Below are 19496 nucleotides of genomic sequence, written 5' to 3' on the forward strand. Positions count from 1 at the left end.
GCCATGAGGAGCATGCTGCTGCCCTGGCACAGTGACTCCCCCGGTTCCCTTGAGTAGGGCCCAGGCATCTTTTGCCCGGCCTTGGCTCCCGACCCACCCCCTCCCCCCGCAGGTAAGAGCAGCGTCAGCGTCAGCAAGCAACGGTCAGCGGCAGCCCCACCACCCCCACCTCCACCTCACACACTCACTGGCCCCTTGCGCGATGGCACGCCGGCATGTTGGCATGGGAACGCCAAGCCCGGCACGGTAGCGGCGGCTGACTGAGTAATGGCACAGCCGACCGCCGCGGCAGGCCACTTTGCACTCCTGCCTGCAATGCATGCACCCTTACATGTGCAGCCTTCTGGTATTTTCATGTGCCTGGGAGATGTGCGGGCATGGGGGCCCATGTGCCCCATGCCATTTGAGTGCCCGGCGGCGGCGCTGCCTGCCGCCGGGAGCCCGCACCAGCATCGGCACCCGTCGGCCTGGCAGGCCTAAGCTGCTAAGGATCCCCACGTCCCCCACCACGTTGTGGGGGTTGCGTGTCCGGCAGGACGGGGAGCGGGGCCAGGGTGGGGTGACCCTGGGACGCTCAGCTGGGGGGAGGGTGGTCGGAGCCATGGAGAGGGTGCTCCATGGTCCACCCCCTCTCTTGATGCCCCTTGATCACGTGTGCCCCCTGCCCAAGGTCTGCTCACGCGGCCTATCATAGCGGGGTGACTGTAACACAGGGTAACATGTGGGGCGGTTGCAAGCTGCCGGTCGGAAGCGCATCAGGCCGCGACTAGCACTGGTAACCGCATGATCTTTCTCTTCCTGTGCCACACGCAGAACTTTTCCTACCCGGACACACGGCCCCTCCACATGCCGCTGGGCAAAGGTGGGGCCACAGCGCTGGTCTCTGGGCAGCGGCAGGCCTGCTGTGCTGCGCTGTGGTGGTACTGTGCCCCCCCCCTCCCCCCTGCTCATGCCATGCATCGCCTTCCTGCCTATCCGTGCTTACATTTTCACTGTAGTTGCTTGCTTGTGCTTGTGTGGGCTTAAAGTCTGGTAAAGCAAGAACTAGCTTGCAACATAGACTCCCCGCCGAAACGGGACGGGAACCGGGCGAAAGCAGAGAAAGCAATAAAACAGGGGTGGAGCAAGGCGACATGCAACGCAAGCAGCTGACAGGGCACGCATCGAAACGTGTGTATGACTGGCAAAGTGGCATGGCGCATTGGGGAGAAACGCAACGGTACGGGAGCATGGGCTGGCCAAACGGCAGTGCGGAACGCTAGGTCACTAGAAAAGCAGGGAAAGGCGCACTATGTATGCAATGAGGGCAGCCCCGGCTCGGGGCCGTTGAGAAAGCAGTGGGCGGGAGGGGGGAGGCCCCGGTGTGGGCGGGCCCCATCGAGGGGGGATGGGGCGCGCAAGCGGCCAGATGGGGCGGGGCGCGGGCGGCAGTGGAGTCCTGCGGCTGGGTGGGATATAGGGCAATGAGCGTTGAGCAGTGTGCGATGAGCAATGAGCAATGAGCAGTGAGCAGCCCCTCCCTAAACAAAGTGAAGCGCAGGACGGGGTCCGGTGGATGGGAGGCAAGGAAACGCGGGGGGTTGCCATGTGCGCTACCGCCGCCGCCGCAGGCAGCACCCCTGCGGCGGCGGCAGCGGCAGCAAGCCGTGGACCCAAACGCCGTGCCGCCGCCGCCGCAGGCAGCACCCCTGCGACGGCGGCGGCAGCAAGCCGTGGACCGAAACCCCGTGCCGCCGAGTCCCGTGGCTGTGGCCGTGGGCTTCTGGCAGGAAACTACGGCCGCAGCTCGGCAGCACGGGGGCGTCGCAGCGTGCCCCCGCCGCCGCCGCGCTGCCCCCCGGGCACGGCGGCGGCGGCAGCAAGCTTGGGCCCAAACGCCGTGCCGCCGAGTCCCGTGGCTGCGACCGTAGACCGTGGGCCGGAAACTGCGGCCGCCACTCGGCGGCACGTGGTTCTGGTCAAATCGCCAAGCGTGCAGCAGCGCCGAACCACGCTTCCCGGCCTCGGCGCATGCCTTCAGGGGCCCCCTATCGCTGGGCACACCCCTCCAACACCGAACATGCGCCCGGGGGGGAGGGCGGCCCGGGCTGCCCAGGCCAAAGTGGGCCGCCCTCGAGCAAGAGGCGGCCGGGCTGTGTGCTGAATGAATGAATGCGCAGTTGTATGTTTGATGTGCATCACCAAAAGTCGGCTTGGCGCGTGCCTCCTGTGGCCTGCAACCGCAGGTCAACCGCCTTATGGCGGCACAGGAGGCCCCAGCGCCTGCCTCGCAGTTCACGTACTGGCTTCCGCCGCCAGGCCCCCCGGCAGCGCAAGAGGATGGGGAGGTGCTGAAAGGCTACGCAGAGGGATGCCAAAGGTGGCAGGCCGTTGCCATTAGCGCTTGCCTGAATCGTCAGTGCTGCCCGCAGGAACCTATCCGAGCGGCCCAGTGAAAATCGTGGTGACCAACCCGTGAGGGGCGGGACTGTCTGTCGCACCGAAGAGATACCCCTTGTCCTGCTGGTAACCCTGCAGCTCCTTGTGCAGAGCTGCAGTGCAGCTGCCGACCCATTTGCTCCTACATTTGAACAAATGATCTTCAGTAGTATTAACTCAGCAAACTGTTCCTGATTGTTTCTGAGCCAGAGCTGTTCTACTCATTTTCCACCAAACGAATTCGTCCCAATTCAACGATCTCTACCACCGCATTCCTCGACACCGCATTCCTTGGCAAGCATGCCTTGCTGGAATTCAGAATGTTCATGTTGTTATGGGTGTACTTTGTAATGCTGAAACGTTTTCGGTGGAAATGACGATGGATTAGGTGCGCGAACTCAGCTTGGCAGCTCCTCAGCCAGGCAGCACGGGGCTCAGGAGTCCAGCAGGCACAGCGCCAGGATGCGCTGCATCAGCTCTGCCGGCATGCTGCGCTGGCCCTGCTGCTGCGCCCGTCCCAGGCTGAGCGTCGCGGTCTGCAGCAGCGCACGCTGGTCTTCCGCCAGCCGCCCCACCAGCCAGCCAGCCTCGGCGGCCGATCGGTCCTGGACGGCAGGCAGAGCGCGCGCCAGGTCGGGGCAGGGCGCAGGAATCGACTGCCACTGCTCTTGGGTCAGCGGCAGGTGCGCCACCAGGTCGGCGCAGAGGCCCGACAGCAACAGACCATTGCGGGTGAGAAGCGACAGGGTGGGCTGCACCGCCGGCGCCGCCCGCACCAGGCAGCGTGCCGTCTCCATGATGCCCTGGAGCGTGCGATCTGTGCGGTGCAGCAGCATATGCAGAGGTGTGCGGCCAGCTGCATCCGGGGCGAAACCCAGCGCCGGCGCTGCCTCCAGCAGGAGGTGCACTGCAGCAGTGTCGCCCGCAGCAGCGGCAAAGTGGATGGGCGCCCGCTGGTCCGAATCCAGCATCGCAGCTGCGGCCGGGGCTGCCTCCAGCAGCAGCTTCATGGCTGAGCTGTGCCCGATGATAGCCGCACGGTGCAGCTGTGTGAAACCATGCCTGTCTACTGCCAAGGCCGTGGCTGGGTCAGCTGCCAACAGCTGGCGCACAACCGCAGTCGTGCCATCGAATTGTAAGTTTGCCACAACGCTGTGCAGTGGCGTCCATCCAAATCTGCCAGGCGCTGAAGCCGTGGCTGGCGCAGCCTCCAGCAGCAGCTGCACTACTCCCGCGTGGTGGCATAAGCAGGCTCGGTGCAGCGCCAGGTCGCCATCTGCGTCGGGCACGTCGGCTCGAGCACCTGCTGCCAGCAAACGCCGCACTTCCGCCTCGTTGCCGGCAGAAGCTGCACGGTGGAGTTCAGCTGCCGCCTCCATTGTCTATGGCGCACGAACGACCAAGCCAAACGAGTTGGGACAGCCCTGTGCGGCAGCCGAGGGCGGCAAGGCGGGTGGACGCCCGGCACCACGTGTGCAGCGCAGATGCAAGCGCGGATTGCTGGCAAGTCGTGCGCGCAGGCGCCAGTAACCTGGCGAACGGCGCTGCTGTCGTAAGCTTGCCTGGAGTGCGCAAGCCTGTCTGCAGATGATACAGAACACGTCTCCGCGTGATTCACTTGATGCTGGATGAGGTTTTGTATGCCCCAAAATCTTACGAAAGGTCCCAGGCCTGCGTTTCGCCTCAAAAGGTCAAAATTGCTGCGCCCTGCTGGGCGCGCTGCGTGGTCGGCGGCAATGCATAGCCCTTTGCAGAGGCCCTCCAATCGCCTTCTATTGCTCCACACAAGTGGTCCAGCGCCCTCTGTATCATCAACCCAGCTTCTTCCATCCAGCGGCTTGAGCACAATTTCAAGCGTAAACCTGGGTGGGCTGCCCGACGGCCTACCTTCTCTCTTGCGCCCTGCAGCTTGACATCACGCGGGACGAGCCCACTGGCATCTGCAAGGCTGCCGCCACCCTCTGCTGCCAACCCGCCGCCGCCGCCGCCACCGCCGCCGCGATGGGCCTCAGCGGGCCGATGCCGCACTGCGCGCGGTGCGGCACCGCGCTGATGCTGTGCGGCTGAAAGGCCGTGCTGCACGGCCAGGACCTGGTCTTTCCTTTGATGCCGAAGCTGCCCGAGGATGCGACTCCGGCGCAGCGCATGGAGCGCTGGTCATGGCACGTGATGCGGAACCCCTCAGCATGCGCTTTCCTCAGCGACCAGTTTGTCATCGACATGCAGCAGAAGGGCATCGTGGAGGCGTTTGCAAGGTGGGTTCCATGGCTTCTTGTGGATGGCTGCGGGGAGGACGCTAAGGGCTGGAACGCCGGGCTGCCAGCAGACTTGCGCTGTTGCCAGCACCCTCCTTTGTGCTGCCCTTCTGCGGCCCCTGCAGGCTGCGCCCACGCCTCGAGGCCATGGCCGATGATTACTGCACTGCGAAGGATGGTTGGTGGTCGAGTGGAAAACACTGAAGAAGGTTGGTGGCGGGGCGGTGCGCCAGGGCTGCTAGTCGCCTGGAGGGGAAGGGGGCAGCATGGAGGGGAAGGGCCCGCCAGCCGCATGCCGCTGCCTGGCTGGCCAGCAAAGCGTGGCTTGCTTCTGTTCCCCTGCCTTGATGCCCTTCCTCTCACCCTGCAAGCCTCTCCACTTATGCGAGCTCCGTGCTTCCCTTGCCCTTTGTAGTAACCTGGCATGAGCGGCTACACCAAGAAGCAGCCTCAGGCGGACGTGCGCACGGCGGTGCTGCGCTTTGTCACGTTTGATTGGAGCCGGCTGGACAGGCTGGGACAGATGCTGGTGCGCTGGCAGGGCTGTGCGGCATGCTGCGCCTAGCCTGCACTCGCCAGGAGCGTTGGAGGGTGTGTGGACGCCAGCCCTCGCTGAAAACAACCACCAGATTAGGCCGCCACAGCGGCAGACCTGCCCTGTACTGCTCCTGTACGGCAGGTCAACAATGTGTACCAGGGGTCAGACCCAGCCTGCTACCCGCTGGAAGACCCAGACCTGCGCCTGGGCTACGACGCGCTGAGCTGCCTGCAAGCCGTCAGCAAGCTGGCCTCGCAGCGGGACAGCTACTGCTTCGAGCTCTTTGACAGGCAGTGAACGGGCCTCGGGGCATCGGGGCATCGTGTACGTTGTAAAACTGCTCTCCTCGAACCATAATCTGTACCTTCGTGCCGAGTGATGTGCCTGCTGCGCGCCGCTGGCAGCTGGACGCCAAACCCTGCAGAGACAGGCCCAAGTATGTGCTGAGACAGCACACACCTCACCTCCTTGCACTCACCCCGCCCTGCGTTCCTCTAGGGTTCCTCAAAGCTGCCCGCTCGCCTCCCTCGAGGAACCAGCTCCCTCCTCCGCATCTGCCTCTGCGAGGCGCAACACAAGCCCTCATCCGGCACCTCACAGGCTGCACGCAGTCTCAAGGACAGGGACCCCCGCGGCCGCCGCCATTCCGCCGCCGCCAATCCGCCGCCGCCGCCGCCGCTACACATGAACCCCGACATCCCGCTGCCCCACTGCGCGCGCTGCGGCAGCACGCTGCTGCTGTGCACCTGCTCCGGCGTGCCTTGGGGACAGGACGTGGTGTACCCTGTGGAGCCGAGGCTGCCCGAGGATGCCACGCCCCAGCAGCGCATGGAGCGCTGGGCGCTGCACGTGTCGCTCAACCCCGCGGCCTGCGCCTTCCAAGGCGCCCAGTTTGTGCGGGACATGCAGCAGCAGAAGGGCATCGTGGAGGCCTTTGCAAGGTGGGCGCCGTGCCGCTGTTCGTCCTGTGTGTGCCGGTTGGGAGGAGGTTCAGCGCTTGGCCTCGCGCGGCCACCCGCCTGCCCCGGCCCACAGCCCTCTCCGCGCCCTGCAGGCTGCGCCCGCGCCTCGAGGCTATGGCCGAGGCATACTGCAACGACGCTGACGGCGTGGTGGTGGCGTGGAGGCTCCTGAAGGAGGTTTGTGGCACCCCAGCCTGCGGATCCTGAGGACGCCAGCGGGCTGGCACGCGCGCCAGCGGCGCGTGCCCGCGGGCGGCCAGGGAGGCGCCGGGAGGTGCCTGGTCTCCGGCTGCTGCATGCCGCCGTCTCGCGGACCTGGCCGCCAGTGCACCCCTGCTGTTCAAGCTTCCCGGCACACACAAACGCCAGCGCGGGCACTGACCGGCCCCGCCGCTGCCCGTCTCCCGCCCCTGCAGCAGCCGGGCATGAGCCGGCTCACCAAGGCGCAGTCGCAGGCGGATGTGCGCACGGCGGCGCAGCGCTACATCACATTCGACTGGAGCCGGCTGCACCAGCTGGGCCTGATCATGGTGTGTCGCCGACCCTGGCTGGCCGCCGGCTGCCTGCTTGCCGGCTCAGCTGCTGGAACAATGCTTGGCTGGCTGGCCTGGCTGGCCGCGTGGTTACAGGCGTCTGCCAACTTCCCTTTGCTGCTACCACCGGCCTCAACTTCTTGGTACCTTGATACACACCCAACGCGGTTGCAATCCCCCGCCGGTACTGCCTGTACCGCCGGTACTGCAGGTGAACAACACGCTGGCGCACAGCGAGGAGGAGGCGGAGCCCGACCCAGACCTGCGCCTGGGCTACGACGTGCTGAGCTGCCTGACCACCGTCAGCAAGCTGGCCTCCAAGAGCGGTGCATACTGCTTTGAGCCCTTTGTGTGGCAGCATGAGTGAAGCGGGCGGGGTGCCATCTTGGATTTTATCGGCTGCATGTTTTGGGCTGTGGCATGCTGCGTGCCGGGTTGCGAGTGTAAGATCGTTTGATGGGCAGGTGGCGGCAGGTAACGGGAGCGGCGGTCAGGATGGAAGCTCAGCGGGCACCCCAGCCTGCGGGCAGGCCCTGCCACCTGCAGACTCTGTCTGCCTGCAACACGCTTGCCAGGGCTCCCACCCACGAGGCGTGACGCTCGCAACAGAGCTGCGCACTCCAACAAGCGTCGTACTTAGGGAGCGCTTTGCTGGTAGAATCGCCGCCGCACGCAGGCCCGGCCGCCGCTGCGCTTGCCAGGGCAGCCTTGGAGGGGAACTGATGGGCGCATGGTTGGCAGTGGGCAGTCTTGGAGAGCGCCCTGGGCCCCGCAATCGACGAGGGAGGAAGGCAGAGGAAAAGGCGGGAAACAGCCAAGGCTCGGGTCTGCAGGGAGTGGCAGCCCCTCTCATCTCCAGCACAGAGGCCATGGAGCCAGACCAGCAGCCAGGTGCAGCCGCAGGGCCAGAGGAGCCAGCAGCAGGCCAGGCTGAGGCAGCGGCCCCGCCGCCGCCGCAGCAGGCCAGCGGTGCACCTGACGATGCAGAGGGTGCAGCGGGCTTGGGGGACAGCCAGGAGGAGGGCAGCGAGGAGGAGGAGGAGACCGAGGGCTATGGCTCAGAGGAGGAGGATGGGCCCGACTCTCTGCTGCTCATATCGCAGAGGCAGGTGCTGAAGAGCATCCACGAGGCCTCCACCAACATGGGGGCTGCCTTCTGCGTGGGAGGCAGCCTGGGACGCCTGCCCATCTCGCTGGCGGTGGCGCCGCCGCTGCCGGGTGCGGCAGGCGAGACCGAGGCGGGGACGCCCGGGGCCTCGGGCAGCAGCACCAGCAGCAGAGCCAGGCAGGCGGTGGTGGTGACCTTCCCAGACGGCGGCCAGGCCGATGTGGAGGCGCTGCAGGAGGCTTGCGTGCCCGCCACCTTTGGAAGGGGGACGGAAGAAGGTGGGCGGCAGCTAGGGTGGGCGAGGACGCCCGGCACGGGGCCCGCACGCCTCCCTGCCTGCCCAGCTGCCAAGCTCCCCTCGCTTCGCTGCTCCTTCCCAACTTCCTTTGCCCTTCCCGCCACCATGCCGTCCCCGTCTGCAGTGCTGGATGAATCCTACCGCCAGGCCCTGGCTGTGCCCGCCAGCCGCCTCTTCACGCAGCTCGACCTGGCGGCACACGGCGGCGTGCTGGAGGCGGTGCGCCGCCTGCTGCTGCCCGACGCCGCGCTGCTGACCGTCCAGCTGCACACTCTCAACGTCTACGGCCCAGGCGGCTTCTTCAGGGGCCACAGGGACACGCCGCGCGGCAACCCGCGGTTTGTGGGCTCCCTGGTGCTGTGCCTGCCCGTGGCGCACATGGGTGGCGGCCTGCGGGTGCGGCACGGCGGCAGGAGCGTGGTGTACGAGTGGGGTGCCGGCGCCGCGGCGGGCGAGGTGCAGTGGGCCGCTTTCTTCTCGGACTGCCTGCATGAGGTGCTACCTGTGGAGAGCGGCGCGCGGGTGACGCTGTCCTGGGAGCTGTTTGCGCACCCGGGTGGGTGGCAGCCCCTGGTGTGCCCCGCTGCTGCTGCCTGATGGGGTCCTGGGCAGCGCCACAAGCCCTGCCCAGCCGGCATGGCCCCCAGGGACGCCCTGCGCTGCTCCCATGCCCAGCCCAAGCCTGCCATTCGGTGCACATCCTCACGGCGCGGCCCGCGCCTGCAGCCGACGCGGTGGCTCGGATGCCGGCGCACCTGGCCAGCCTGTCGGGCGGCGCGGGGCGGCTGGTGCAGGCGCTGCGGGCGGCGCTCGACTCAAAAGACTTCCTGGTCAACGGCGGCGCCCTGGGCTTTGCCTGCCAGGTGCCACATGGGCGTGGGCGGCAGCGCCGTGGCAAGGCCGCTGGCGCGTCTGCCGGCATGTGTCAGGTGATGCCGAGCGGTGCATGGCACGCCCTTCTTGTCCGTCCCTGCCTGCAGCACGCCTACCCCAAGTCCCTGCTGGCTGATGTGAAGGCCAAGGTGAGCAGGATGACCGCCTGGGGCTGACTGGCAGGCAGGCTGCCAGGAGCTCAGGCCGTCAGGCCAGCCGTCAGGCCAGCTGGCAGGCAGCCTGCATGCCCCGCCCAACTGGCACTTCACGGGACGCTGCTCTGCCGGCAGGACGTGCCGGCGATGCTCAAGGGCGAGGATGCGACGCTGTTGCACGCGCTGAATGCGGTGGGCGTGCTGTACAGGCTGGTGCGCGTGTGGCAGGAGGTGAGTGGGCACGCTTGGCCAGTCTGGCGCAACGCGGGCCTCTGCCTCGGCTGCCCTTCCGGCTGTCCCCTGCCATGCATGTCTGTACACTCCGTTTGAGTCCTGGCCGTGCTCCCTCCCTGCCCACAGCCGGAGGACGAGATGTGCGGCGTGGACTCGGACGAAGACGAGTGGCCGCCCCGCGGCAAGTATGACCCCGCCTTCAAGGCGTTGCGGGTCTCCAGGATCGGGCCCAGCATCCTGAGCGCGCCTGGCGACGACAAGATGGGGTGGGCGCATGATGACCCCACCGGTTGGCTGGAGTGCACCATGGGAGCCCGCTTCGACACCGAGTGAGGCGCTGGGCTGCCAGCTTCCGCTGGGCGCAGTGCATGTGTCGTGGCGGCCAGCCCAGGGGCCTCCTGCCTGTGGGCTGCACCGCGTCCTTCCCCTTCGGCGGCAGCAGCGTAGCAGGGGCATTAAGCATTAAGGATTAAGCATTTCCGAGCGCCTGCCGTGCAGCACCATCTGGCTGGGTGGAGAGGAGTCCTTCCCCGATTGGACCATGGGGGCGACGCACAGATTCATTAGAGGTGGGGCGGCAAGCCCGCCTGCTGCTGCGCTGCTCTGCATTCCCGACAGGCCCGCCGACATCCTTCCATGGCGTGGCAAGGGGCCACCCGTTGGCTGCGCCTTGCTGCAGCAAACTGCCCGACCTTTGTGGAGGAGTTCTACTGCGCGATCGGGATTGTGGCAAACATCCCACCCTTTGCCGACCGCCCCAGCATGGGCAGCATGGCCTGGGCAGGCCAGGAGGGCGCTGCCGCTGCCCCCAGCCCCTCTGCCAGCCCCAGCGCATCGCCGCCACACAAGAAGTCCAAGCTGGAGCAGGCCGTGGGCTGAGCTGCTGCACGCCTGGCGTCGGCAGGCGGCGGCGCACGCCGGCAGCCGACACCACGGGTCTCAACTGCACTTATGTACCTGCCAGATAGACTTGTACAGACCGTGTGTTACACGCATGTGACAGAACATGCGGGGAGAGGCACGATGTACAGGGAGGGAGACGGGGAGGCACAGCGGCGCGCGGCTCCCTGGCCCCGAGTGGTGCAGCCGTCCGCCTGCAAGCTGGTGGTGGCGGTGCTGCTGCTGCTGCGGCCGCTGGCACTGCCCCAGCTACCGCGCCGTCCAGCCGCCGTCAATTGACAGGCAGGCACCTGTGATGGCTGCCGCGTCGTCGGTGCACAGGTGCCGCACCAGGGACCCCACCTGCACCGCCCGCAACAGCCCCAGCAAGCCGCTCAGCACATGGAGGAGCCCCTGCTGCTCGCAGCTGGCAGTCACGTGCAGCACCGGGCATCGGCGCAACACGCGCGGCAAGCGCAGCGACTGGACCAGCATGCAGCAGCAAGGCAGCTGCTGCGGCAAGGCGGGGCGCACCTCCTCTGGCTTCACAAAGCGCTTGATGGGCTGGTCTACCAGCAGCACATCGGTGATCACCTTCTCCTGCAGAAGCAATAAAAAAAGACAATAAAGAAAGCACGGATCACGGCTGGGGGCCACGCACCGCTCCTCTCCTACATGACCGCGCACAGGCACACGCAACCTGCACACAGGCAGGCTCCCGCTCGCATGGCTGCGGAAGAAAGAAGGGCACGTGCGCACGCCTTGGGTATGCCTCTCGTCTTGGCCTGGTTGGCCAGCTGCTTCTCGATGAGCTCCGTCATGACGTAGCCGGGGCAGACGGCGTTGCACGTCACCCCCTTGGTGGCCACCTGGCAGGCATCCAAGAACGGCGGCAGGGGCGAGGCAGGGGGAGAGGAAGGATGAAGGACAAGGGCGGCGTTGGACGCGGCGGGCTGCCAGACAGCCGGACAAGGCGCGGCATGCGGGGCGTGCTTCCCAGCCTCGCTGCTCAGCGGCAAGCTGTGTCCATGCTTGCCGGTGCCTTGCGGGCATCTGGCCACCCACCCACCTCCAGCGCCACAGTCTTTGTGAAACCCGCGATGCCATGCTTGGCAGCGTTGTAGGCACTCTTGAAGGGCGATGCCACCAGCGCATGCATGGAGCCTGCAGGGCGGCGGCGGGAAGAAGTGCAGCGCAGCCTCACCGCGCAGCTGCAGAGAATCCACGCATGCAGCAGCTGGCCTAACGGGGTCTGGGACACGGCCAGGGTAGCGCCTGCAGAGGTGCGGCGGCGGCGGCGTGCCTGTGTTCACCACGCGCCCCCACCCCGCGTCGATCATGGCCGGCAGCGCCGCTTTGGTGGCGTGGAAGGGCGCGTTCAGGATGACGTCGATGATCTGGGGCGCGGGGCAGCGGGAGGCGAGGGCAGGGGCAGCGCTGGCTCTCAGTGATGAGGAATTCAGGAGCAGAAACACAGTGGGCGGCCTCAGGAACGCAGCTTGTATACAAAGTATACAGCAGGGCCTCAGCTGGCCACCACACCGCACGCTCTGCCGCAGCCCGCCACCTACTCCACCGCTGCCACCCACCGCGTTCCACTTCTCCTCTGGGAACTCATGCACCGGCGCCACATACTGGATGCCCGCGCTGCGGGCACGCAGGCACGCAGGCAGGTGAGGCAGGGCACAAGAAGCAGCACGGCGGGTGAGCCAGGCAGGCTCTCCAGCCCCAACCAGCTCAACCGCTCCCCGAAAAGCTGGCGCTGGCGCTGGCCAGCGCAGGCGGGCTTGCCAGGCTCGCGCAGCGCCGCGCTCGGCAGCCCGTCCGGCCGACGACGAGAGCTGGCCTCACTTGTTGACCAGGATGTCCAGCTTCCCAAACTCCTCCTGCACCCGAGCCACCATGTCCCTGCGTGGCGGGCGAGCAGCGGCAGTTGGGCATGCTGGCGTTGGGTTCACACGGCGCACTGTGCCACCACGGCGAGCACCTCATGCTGCTACAGCCGCGTCAGTGCAGCAGGTGCAGCCTGGAGAGCCCCCCACCTGATCTCTTGAGGGTTGAGCAGGTTGGCGGTGGAGGTGCCCACGGTGTTGCCGTACTTCGCCTGTACCGCTGCCGCCTTCTGCAGGATGTTCTCCTCCGTCTCCAGCCCGTGCATCACCGTGATGGCGCCCCCCGCGGCCAGCTGCTTCAGGATGCCCATCCCGATTCCCGTGGTGCTGCCTGCGGGGTAGGGGAGCGGGCGGCGGCGGGTGGGAGGGTTTGGCGGCGCCAGGCGGCGGCAAGCACGGCGGCCAACAAGGGCGCTGGACAGGGCGCATCCCAGGGCGCTGCCTGGCTCCCGGGGCGCCAATCAGCGGGCTGGGAGCGGCCAGGTCGCCGCGCCAGCGTCCCGACGGTCACCACTAACCCGTCACGAGAGCCACCCGGCCCTTGAGCAGCTGGTTGATCGCCTGCGCCATCTCGCCCGCCTGCTGCGAGACAGCCAAGGGCGGCCCAAGGGATGAGCCCGATACCAGCTGTTGGCAGACGGCGAGAGCAGGGCCTGAACGAGTGCAGAAGCGATCTGGGAGGCTGGGAGGAGCAAGCGTGATGCCGACGGCTCTGTCGATGTTACCTGCTGCTGCTCCCGCCTGCCACCTGGCTGGCGGCGGCAGCGGCCGCAGCGGTGCCAAAATTCCAGGGCCATACAACCATCTCGCACCCGGCCAACCACCGCATGTTAGCATGAACACGTCAAAGCAGCCATGCTTGTCTCGCCTGAAGTCCGTCGCAGGCTCGCCGCCTGCCACATACCTGCGAGCACCGGTGCCCGCCTGCCGTCGCTGCAAACGCCTGCGGCGTGGGCGTGCGATGATGCTCTGCAGGGAGAGCTGAAGCCACAATAACAAGACAAAGCAATAGAAGTGGGAGCCGGGGCAGTTTAGTCCCGGCCCAGTCAGCGCTGGTTGGGTGGTCCAAGGCTGCGTCTGCCAGCTCCCTGCCCTCCTCCTTACTCAGGGTGTTGCTGGGTACGCCCCGAGGCTCTGGGCGCACCTCCACCACCTGCGGAAGTTCTGACGCGTTTTGCACGCCCGCCCCGCGCTGGCACCTCCCTCAGCCTTCTACGCCTGACCAGCACCCGCAGGCAGCCATGGATGACTCAGAGGAGCTCCCCGATGAGCTGCTCGCTTGCCCGCCGGTGGCGCTCGAGGTACCAGCGCCGGCGGCGGCCTCTGCGGTCCCACTGGCCGCCCATAGCTTCCCTCGCTGGCCGCCCACAGCGTCCCTAACACGCCGACCAGTCCGATTGGCAACATTCCCTCAACTTGCCTTCCCTCAACTTGCAGGGCTATGTGCGCCGCCGCATCCAGCAGTTCAACGCGCAGCCCATCCTGGCGCACTGGCTGGGCGCGCAGGCGGCGGCGGGCCTGCAGGAGGCCACCCGCCAGCTGCTGCTGGCCGGCCATGCCGCCGGCGACGGCCTAGGTGTGGCTGCAAGCGGCGCTCCGCGGCCTGATGCTGCCCCGGAGCTGGCTCTAGTGTTCAAGCACGACTGCAGGTGACCCCAGCCGCGGCGGGGGTGGGGTGCCCGCTCGTCTGCCGGCCAGGGCGGCTGCGCTGGCTCACAGGCTGATCAGCACTCCTCAAAATGTGCCCTGCTGCAGGCACCTGGGCTGCGCCGACGCCCACTGCCAGCTGTGCGCGCAGAACCAGTTGCGGCGCTGCCCTCAGGCCTTCTGCCCCAAGTACCTGGCAGGCGACCCGCTCAAGGCGGCGTGTGGCGCCGCCATCAGGTGCGCGCCTGCGCCACTGGCAGGAGCGAGATCGCTTGGGGCTGGTTTTGGAAATTTGAAGTTTGAGGTGGCAGGTGAAAAGGAAGATCCCATTCCTGCATGTGCTACCCTAGTGCTGGACTACAATGCCCCCTGCAGGGTAGAGCTTGTGGATCGCGCCACCGGCAGGGTGGCGGCCGCCCACCCGCCCATGCAGCTGCAGGTGGGTCACCTCTCCCTCCCTCAGACCCCAGCATGCACCCACCCACGCGAATGTGCCACGCACTTCACCTCCATAGCTGCCACCTGCGCCTCTCTCCCCAAGCAGATCTGTGTGGTGGACGGCAAGGCGTACGAGGGCCTGGCGGAGGGCGGCGCGGCGCCGACTGACGCCGAGCTGGACCGCATCACGCTCCTGGCCAACCAGCAGGTGGACTGCGCAGCCAGCCAGGCTGCGGCCGCAACTATGCAGGCTGGCCGGCCGGCAGCACCATTGGGGCACCGCCAACGGACTCGGGACTGCTCGGGTGCAGGCTGCCATGCAGTCGCTGTGCAGAGTGCCGGGCAGCCTGCATGACGTCTGCCGCACGCTTTTCCTTTCCTGCCTGCCCCGCCTGCAGGGCCAGCCGCTGCTGTCGTCCAAGCAGGCCGGCGCCGACGGTGAGGGGCGCCTGGTGGTCCCGCTGACCAAGGGCTGCGCCACGCTGCCGGAAATGAGCATCACAGGTGAGCACGACTGCCTGTTTGGATGCCTTGGTGTGTCGAGTCAGCACGTCACAATCTCAGCTTTGAAGCCGCAGCGCCGGCTTCCAGGACTGCCAGCCGGCCCCACACCTGCTGCGCAGGCAGCAGCGAGGCGCTGCTGTCAGGGCAGCGGCCGCCCTTTGTGCTGGTGGTGCGGGCGGTGGAGCCTGGCAGCGGCAAGCGCTGCGCCGCCATCTCGGCCGCAGTGTCGGATGGTTTTGTGGTGCGTGGTGCCTGCGCTGCCGCACGCCTGCCTCACCGGCATGCATGGCGCCAACGGCACCAGCCATCACAGGCACACCAGTTGTCGCTAGCGTGGCGCAGCAGCTGGCTGCTTGCGGGCTGGCCTCAGCTGCGGCGATGCCGCTGCGGCCGCTGTGGCGCAGGTGGCCACCCCCCGGGTGCGCTCCGCCTCCAAGCGCACCATCCCTAAGCTCGCCGACCACGTCTCCAAGCTGACGGCTGTGGGCAACGCCACACAGGTACAGATCTGCACCCATACTGCATCGATCCAGGGCAGTGCAGACCCCGTTGGGTTTGGGAGCGGGGAGCGGTCTGCTCAATGCCTGCTGCGGCTGCAAGCGCGCTTGCTGGGAGGTGCTCATGGTGCCAACAGCAGAATGCCGTGGTGCCAGCACAGCGTGGCATGCTGGCCATGCCGGCGCTGCGACTGCCGCCCCCTGGCTGCAGGCTAAACTGAGGGACCTGGGGAAGGCGGCAATGGAGGCGGGGCTGCACGACCTGGAGCTGCCCCTCGCCTCCGCCAACACTGGTGGGGAGGCGCCGCTGTGCTCCTTCCCTTGCTGCTGCTGCTGCGGGTGCTGCTGCTACTGCTGCTGCTGCTGTGCTTTGCATTCCAGATCTGTGACGTTGTGCGTGTGACTTCAAGCGTGCTGCCTTGCCCAGTGCCTGCCTCCTCTCCACGCCGACATCAAGCGCCGCTATGCTGCTCTGCATTCTCTGCAGTGGGCGAGTTCCGGCAGCTGGTGGCGTGGGCGCAGGAAGATGCTGCTCGCTGCGACCAGGTCAAGAAGATGCTGAAGCTGACGAGGGGATGGGAGGAGGCGCGGGACCATGCCATGAAGGTGGGCCAAGCGCCAGGCCGCTCGCTTGCGAATTACTGATGAGTTTCTTCTTGGCAAGCTGCTGCTGCAGCTGCCGCGGCACTGCACCAGGTGCAGCACCAACAGCAACAGTGCTGCCCTCCCTGCTCGGTGCGGCGCTCCTAGCATGCCCGCTCATAGCCTCCAGCTGCGCCGCCTTGTCATCCGCCCGCAGGCGGTGGGCGAGGACAGCCGGCTGCGTGCTTTCTTCCCGGATGCCTCTCTGGCGACCGGCCTGCTCTTTGGCTGCCAGGATGCCAATCTTCGCATGGAGGCTCCACTGGGTGAGGGAGGGCTGCTGGCTTGTTGCCCGTGGCTGTGCCTGCCAATACACAGCCTGTGACTGCCAGCTGAAGATTGGCATGTAATGGACATGGTGGCAGTATTAGCAGCACTGATGGCTGCTGCCGTGCCCCGCTGTCCCCTGCATGCAGCCCTCCTGCATGCTGCAGCAGACATCTCCGGCCAGCACACGCTGCGGGCCACTCTGCTGACGCGGGAGGGGCACGTGGCGGCAGCGCAGGGGCAATGGCAGGGGCAGGGGCAGGGGCAGGGGCAGGGGCAGGCGGGCGAGGGGCAGCAGCAGGTGATGGTGGACAACGGGGAGGTGCAAGCCATGAAGCAGCAGGCCAAGGTGAGGGCAGCCGTCTACGTGCGCACATGGTGGTGGTGGCAGCGCATGCCGCATGCGTGTGGGCAAGACTGTCATGCTCCGGCAGCAGTCACACTTGGCCGGCCGGCTCCCTGGCTACTGCAGGCGTGCTGGGCGAGCCGCGGGCACCCCGGCTGGGCGCTGCTGCCGCTGGACACCCCAGCCTTCGAGCAGAGCTGCTGCCACCTGGAGCAGGTGCTGCTGCCTGCTGAGGTGGCGGCCGCGGCTGTACCGCAGGTGCCGCACGCCTCTGCCGGCTTCCTGGCAGGTCCCGGCCTGCCCACCGCCGGCCTGGGCTCCTCCTTCCTAGCCGGCGCGGTCGCCGGCCAGCACGTGCAGCTGGCATTGCAGCAGGCAGCGCTGCCCAGCCTGCCCGGTGTCATGGTGCCGGTTGAGGCCTGGCCTGCCTCTGGCGCTGAAGCCGCTGCTGCAGTTCCTGCTCCCGCGGCGGTGCCCATGGCGGCGGTGCCCGCTCACTCCGGGGGACTCGCCTCACCCTGGGTCTCCAGGCGGCGGCAGCCCGACGGCGGCGGGCGAGCAGCTTGGGATTCTGGAGGAGTTTGCCATGCTGGGCGTGCAGGTGAGGACAGCCTCTGGCGTCCTGGGCTGCCTGCGGCAACGCCCACACGAGCGCATGCAGTGCGCTAAAAACAGCTCCGTTCTGCTCTGCAGAGCCCGGTGACCCCTTCACCTCACGGTGCGGGCCCCGCCTCCCAGCCAGCAGCAAGCGCGGCAGCTGCTGCCGGCGCCGCCCGCTCCGCCGCTGCTGGCGGCAGCCTGGCTGACCGCGTGCTGCGCTCAATCAATGCCAGCCAGCCGCCGCTGGCGCAGCAGCAGCAGCAGCAGCAGCAGCAGCACGTTGCGGCAGCCAGGAGGGGATATAGCGTCGGTCCTACAGTGGGCAGTAAGCCGCTGCACCTGCAGTTGGAGCTAGCGGGGCGCAGCCAGGACCTGCTGCTGAGGCCCTCAGGAGACTCGCCAGCTGGTCCCCTGGACCAGGCAGCAGCCTTTGGCAGCGCAGAGCCGTCCCTGTCCCCACCGCCGCCAGAGCACACAGGCAGGCGGAACGTGGCAGGCGTCGGGGAGCCAGAGCCTCAGCTGTCGCCGCTGGTGAGCTTGAGGTGTAAGCGGGGCTGCCACTGCCGCTTCCAGCCATGTTGGCATACAGCCATCTGTCTCCCTGCCCAGCAGCTTTCCTGTGGCTGACACGATGCCGCATCCCAGCAGTACCTTGCAGTACCTAGCAGCACCCTAGCAGGAGCTGCACTTCCTTCCCACTTCCTGCAGGCCAGGCTGATCAGCGACTTGCCCAGCCTCAGTGTCTTTGGCCCTGGAGGCCCCTTGAGCGAGGCCGCCATTGCAGAGCTGAATGTTGCAGCTCAGGGAGGGGATGGCACAGGGATCGGCGAGGGCGCTCGCAGGGTGGGTGCAGCTGGCAGCCTGCAGCTGGCATGCGGAACCCGCAGCCTGCTGGTGAGATGCCCAACTTCAACTGGCAGCAGTGTTGTTCCCTCACCAGTGGCAGCACTGCTGCTACCAGCGGCAGCAGCGGCGGTTTCCTGCAGGAATCATCAAAGCAGCAACTCTTTGCAATCATTGCATGCTCCCGTCTGGTCTGCAGGTCTCGCCTGTGCAGTCTCTGGCCGACATGTTTGGCGGCGTCGAGGCAGCTGCTGGGCCTGCGGTGGACTGGGAGCAGCTGCTACGGGTGAGGCGGCACGCCTGCGAGTGCCACTTTTCCCTTGGGAGGACCTGCACCTCACGCCAGCCTGCTGACCACCTGGCGTGCCATGTTTGTTCAGCCACCAGACCGGGCAGCCCTCATGCTGCCGCAGGAGGCCTACAAGCCTGACGGCGGCGCCCAGCTGGCAGCAGAGGACGCAGGCGTGGGCGCAGCGGCGGCTGGGGCGCTGGGAGGCCAGTCGGCGAGTGCAGCTGGGGATCAGCTGGGTGCGACGGCGCTGCTGCGCATGCTGAGCCACGCCTCAGGTAAGAACCAGGGGCAGCATGTGCATGCTGCTGCATGTGTGTAGAATGTGCGGTGGTGCTGGGATGTCTGTAGGGTGGGGGCATTGCTCATCGCGTCGGCCTGCCGACCGCCGTGTTGCTCTGTCGCTGCAAGCAGGCGTGGCTCAGGAGATGGCCAGGCTGGGCACGCTGCCTGCTGACTGGGATTGGCTGACAGAGACGGTGAGCTCCGATGCCAGAACAAGCAAGGACTCGCTGCAGCGTGTGTGAATATCAGGGGTGTTTCCCTGCCTCCATCATATCGCGGCCTTGCACCTCTTTCTGCAGAGCGGACTGGACCAGCTGCCGCTGCTGGCCGACCAGGCACAGCAGGGCGCTGGAGGCGCCGCCACGGCGGCCACCGAAGCCGCTGCCGGCGGCGGCGACCTGCCGCCAGCTCAGAAGCGCCAGATGCTGCGCTTCCTGACCCCCGAGTGGACCAAGCTGCTGTCCCTGGGGGCTGGCGACTGGGCAGCGCTGCTGCAGGGCCAGGGCCAGGCAGCGGCGCTTCAGCAGGCGCGCCGCACTCCGTCGCCCCAGGGCAGGATGGCCGCCAGTGGGGCAGCTGCTGCAGCAGCAGTCGGCTCGGGAGCAGCGCCGGCGGTGGCAGACACCGAGGCGGGGGCTGGCGGGCAGGAGCAAGGCGCAGGCGCGGCGCCCAGCAAGGGGGGGCGCAAGCGGAATCTGAGCCCCATTGGCAGCGGGATGCAGGGGATGGAGGGGGTAGAGCAGTGAACCTGTTTTTGGAGATGAGCAAAAGATGGCGGCTGCGGTTGCCCTTCTGCATGGCGGTGCACGTGCGAATTCAACGCCGGATCAACAACGGCTCATGAGGGTCGATGAGCTGTTGCAGGCCTTGAGCTATGCTTCTGTTTTTCTGCATACTGCTTTCAGCTCTTCACACAGTAACTGTGTTTGACAAATCGCTCCTGGGTCACTCCTGACGGCTGCTGGCAAAGCCCTGGCGCCACGCTGGGTGGGG

The 19496-nt window shown here is 67.1% G+C and overlaps 4 protein-coding genes across 4 annotated transcripts; 2 read left to right on the forward strand and 2 right to left on the reverse strand.

Moving 5' to 3' along the window:
- Window positions 1–2852: 2852 nt before the first annotated feature.
- On the reverse strand, window positions 2853–3215 carry CHLNCDRAFT_49764 (hypothetical protein; the record flags this gene model as incomplete). The annotated part of the gene is made up of 1 exon (XM_005851295.1): window positions 2853–3215. The coding sequence occupies one exon, from the start codon at window positions 3213–3215 to the stop codon at window positions 2853–2855; it is 363 nt and encodes a 120-aa protein (XP_005851357.1).
- A 4360-nt stretch (window positions 3216–7575) lies between these two features.
- On the forward strand, window positions 7576–10253 carry CHLNCDRAFT_137554 (hypothetical protein; the record flags this gene model as incomplete). The annotated part of the gene is made up of 8 exons (XM_005851000.1): window positions 7576–8092; window positions 8237–8668; window positions 8839–8975; window positions 9093–9134; window positions 9276–9371; window positions 9501–9703; window positions 9873–9943; window positions 10054–10253. 8 exons carry the CDS (start codon window positions 7576–7578, stop codon window positions 10251–10253), a joined length of 1698 nt encoding a protein of 565 aa, XP_005851062.1.
- A 270-nt stretch (window positions 10254–10523) lies between these two features.
- On the reverse strand, window positions 10524–12477 carry CHLNCDRAFT_19172 (hypothetical protein; the record flags this gene model as incomplete). Its single annotated transcript, XM_005851296.1, has 8 exons — window positions 10524–10616; window positions 10788–10899; window positions 11013–11122; window positions 11323–11417; window positions 11515–11650; window positions 11843–11900; window positions 12105–12161; window positions 12296–12477. Coding segments are annotated over 8 exons (843 nt in total), but the record flags the coding sequence as incomplete, so codon positions are not given.
- Window positions 12478–13386: 909 nt separating this feature from the next.
- Window positions 13387–19249, forward strand: CHLNCDRAFT_137556 (hypothetical protein; the record flags this gene model as incomplete). The annotated part of the gene is made up of 20 exons (XM_005851001.1): window positions 13387–13446; window positions 13583–13794; window positions 13901–14029; window positions 14168–14231; window positions 14337–14438; window positions 14629–14734; window positions 14854–14975; window positions 15139–15234; window positions 15443–15524; window positions 15719–15837; window positions 16031–16139; window positions 16290–16489; window positions 16613–16883; window positions 17017–17087; window positions 17180–17617; window positions 17795–17929; window positions 18129–18215; window positions 18343–18496; window positions 18633–18697; window positions 18803–19249. 20 exons carry the CDS (start codon window positions 13387–13389, stop codon window positions 19247–19249), a joined length of 3069 nt encoding a protein of 1022 aa, XP_005851063.1.
- Window positions 19250–19496: the final 247 nt, after the last annotated feature.

This window comes from Chlorella variabilis (genome assembly GCF_000147415.1).
Source record: "Chlorella variabilis unplaced genomic scaffold CHLNCscaffold_2, whole genome shotgun sequence".
NCBI classification, from domain to species: domain Eukaryota; kingdom Viridiplantae; phylum Chlorophyta; class Trebouxiophyceae; order Chlorellales; family Chlorellaceae; genus Chlorella; species Chlorella variabilis.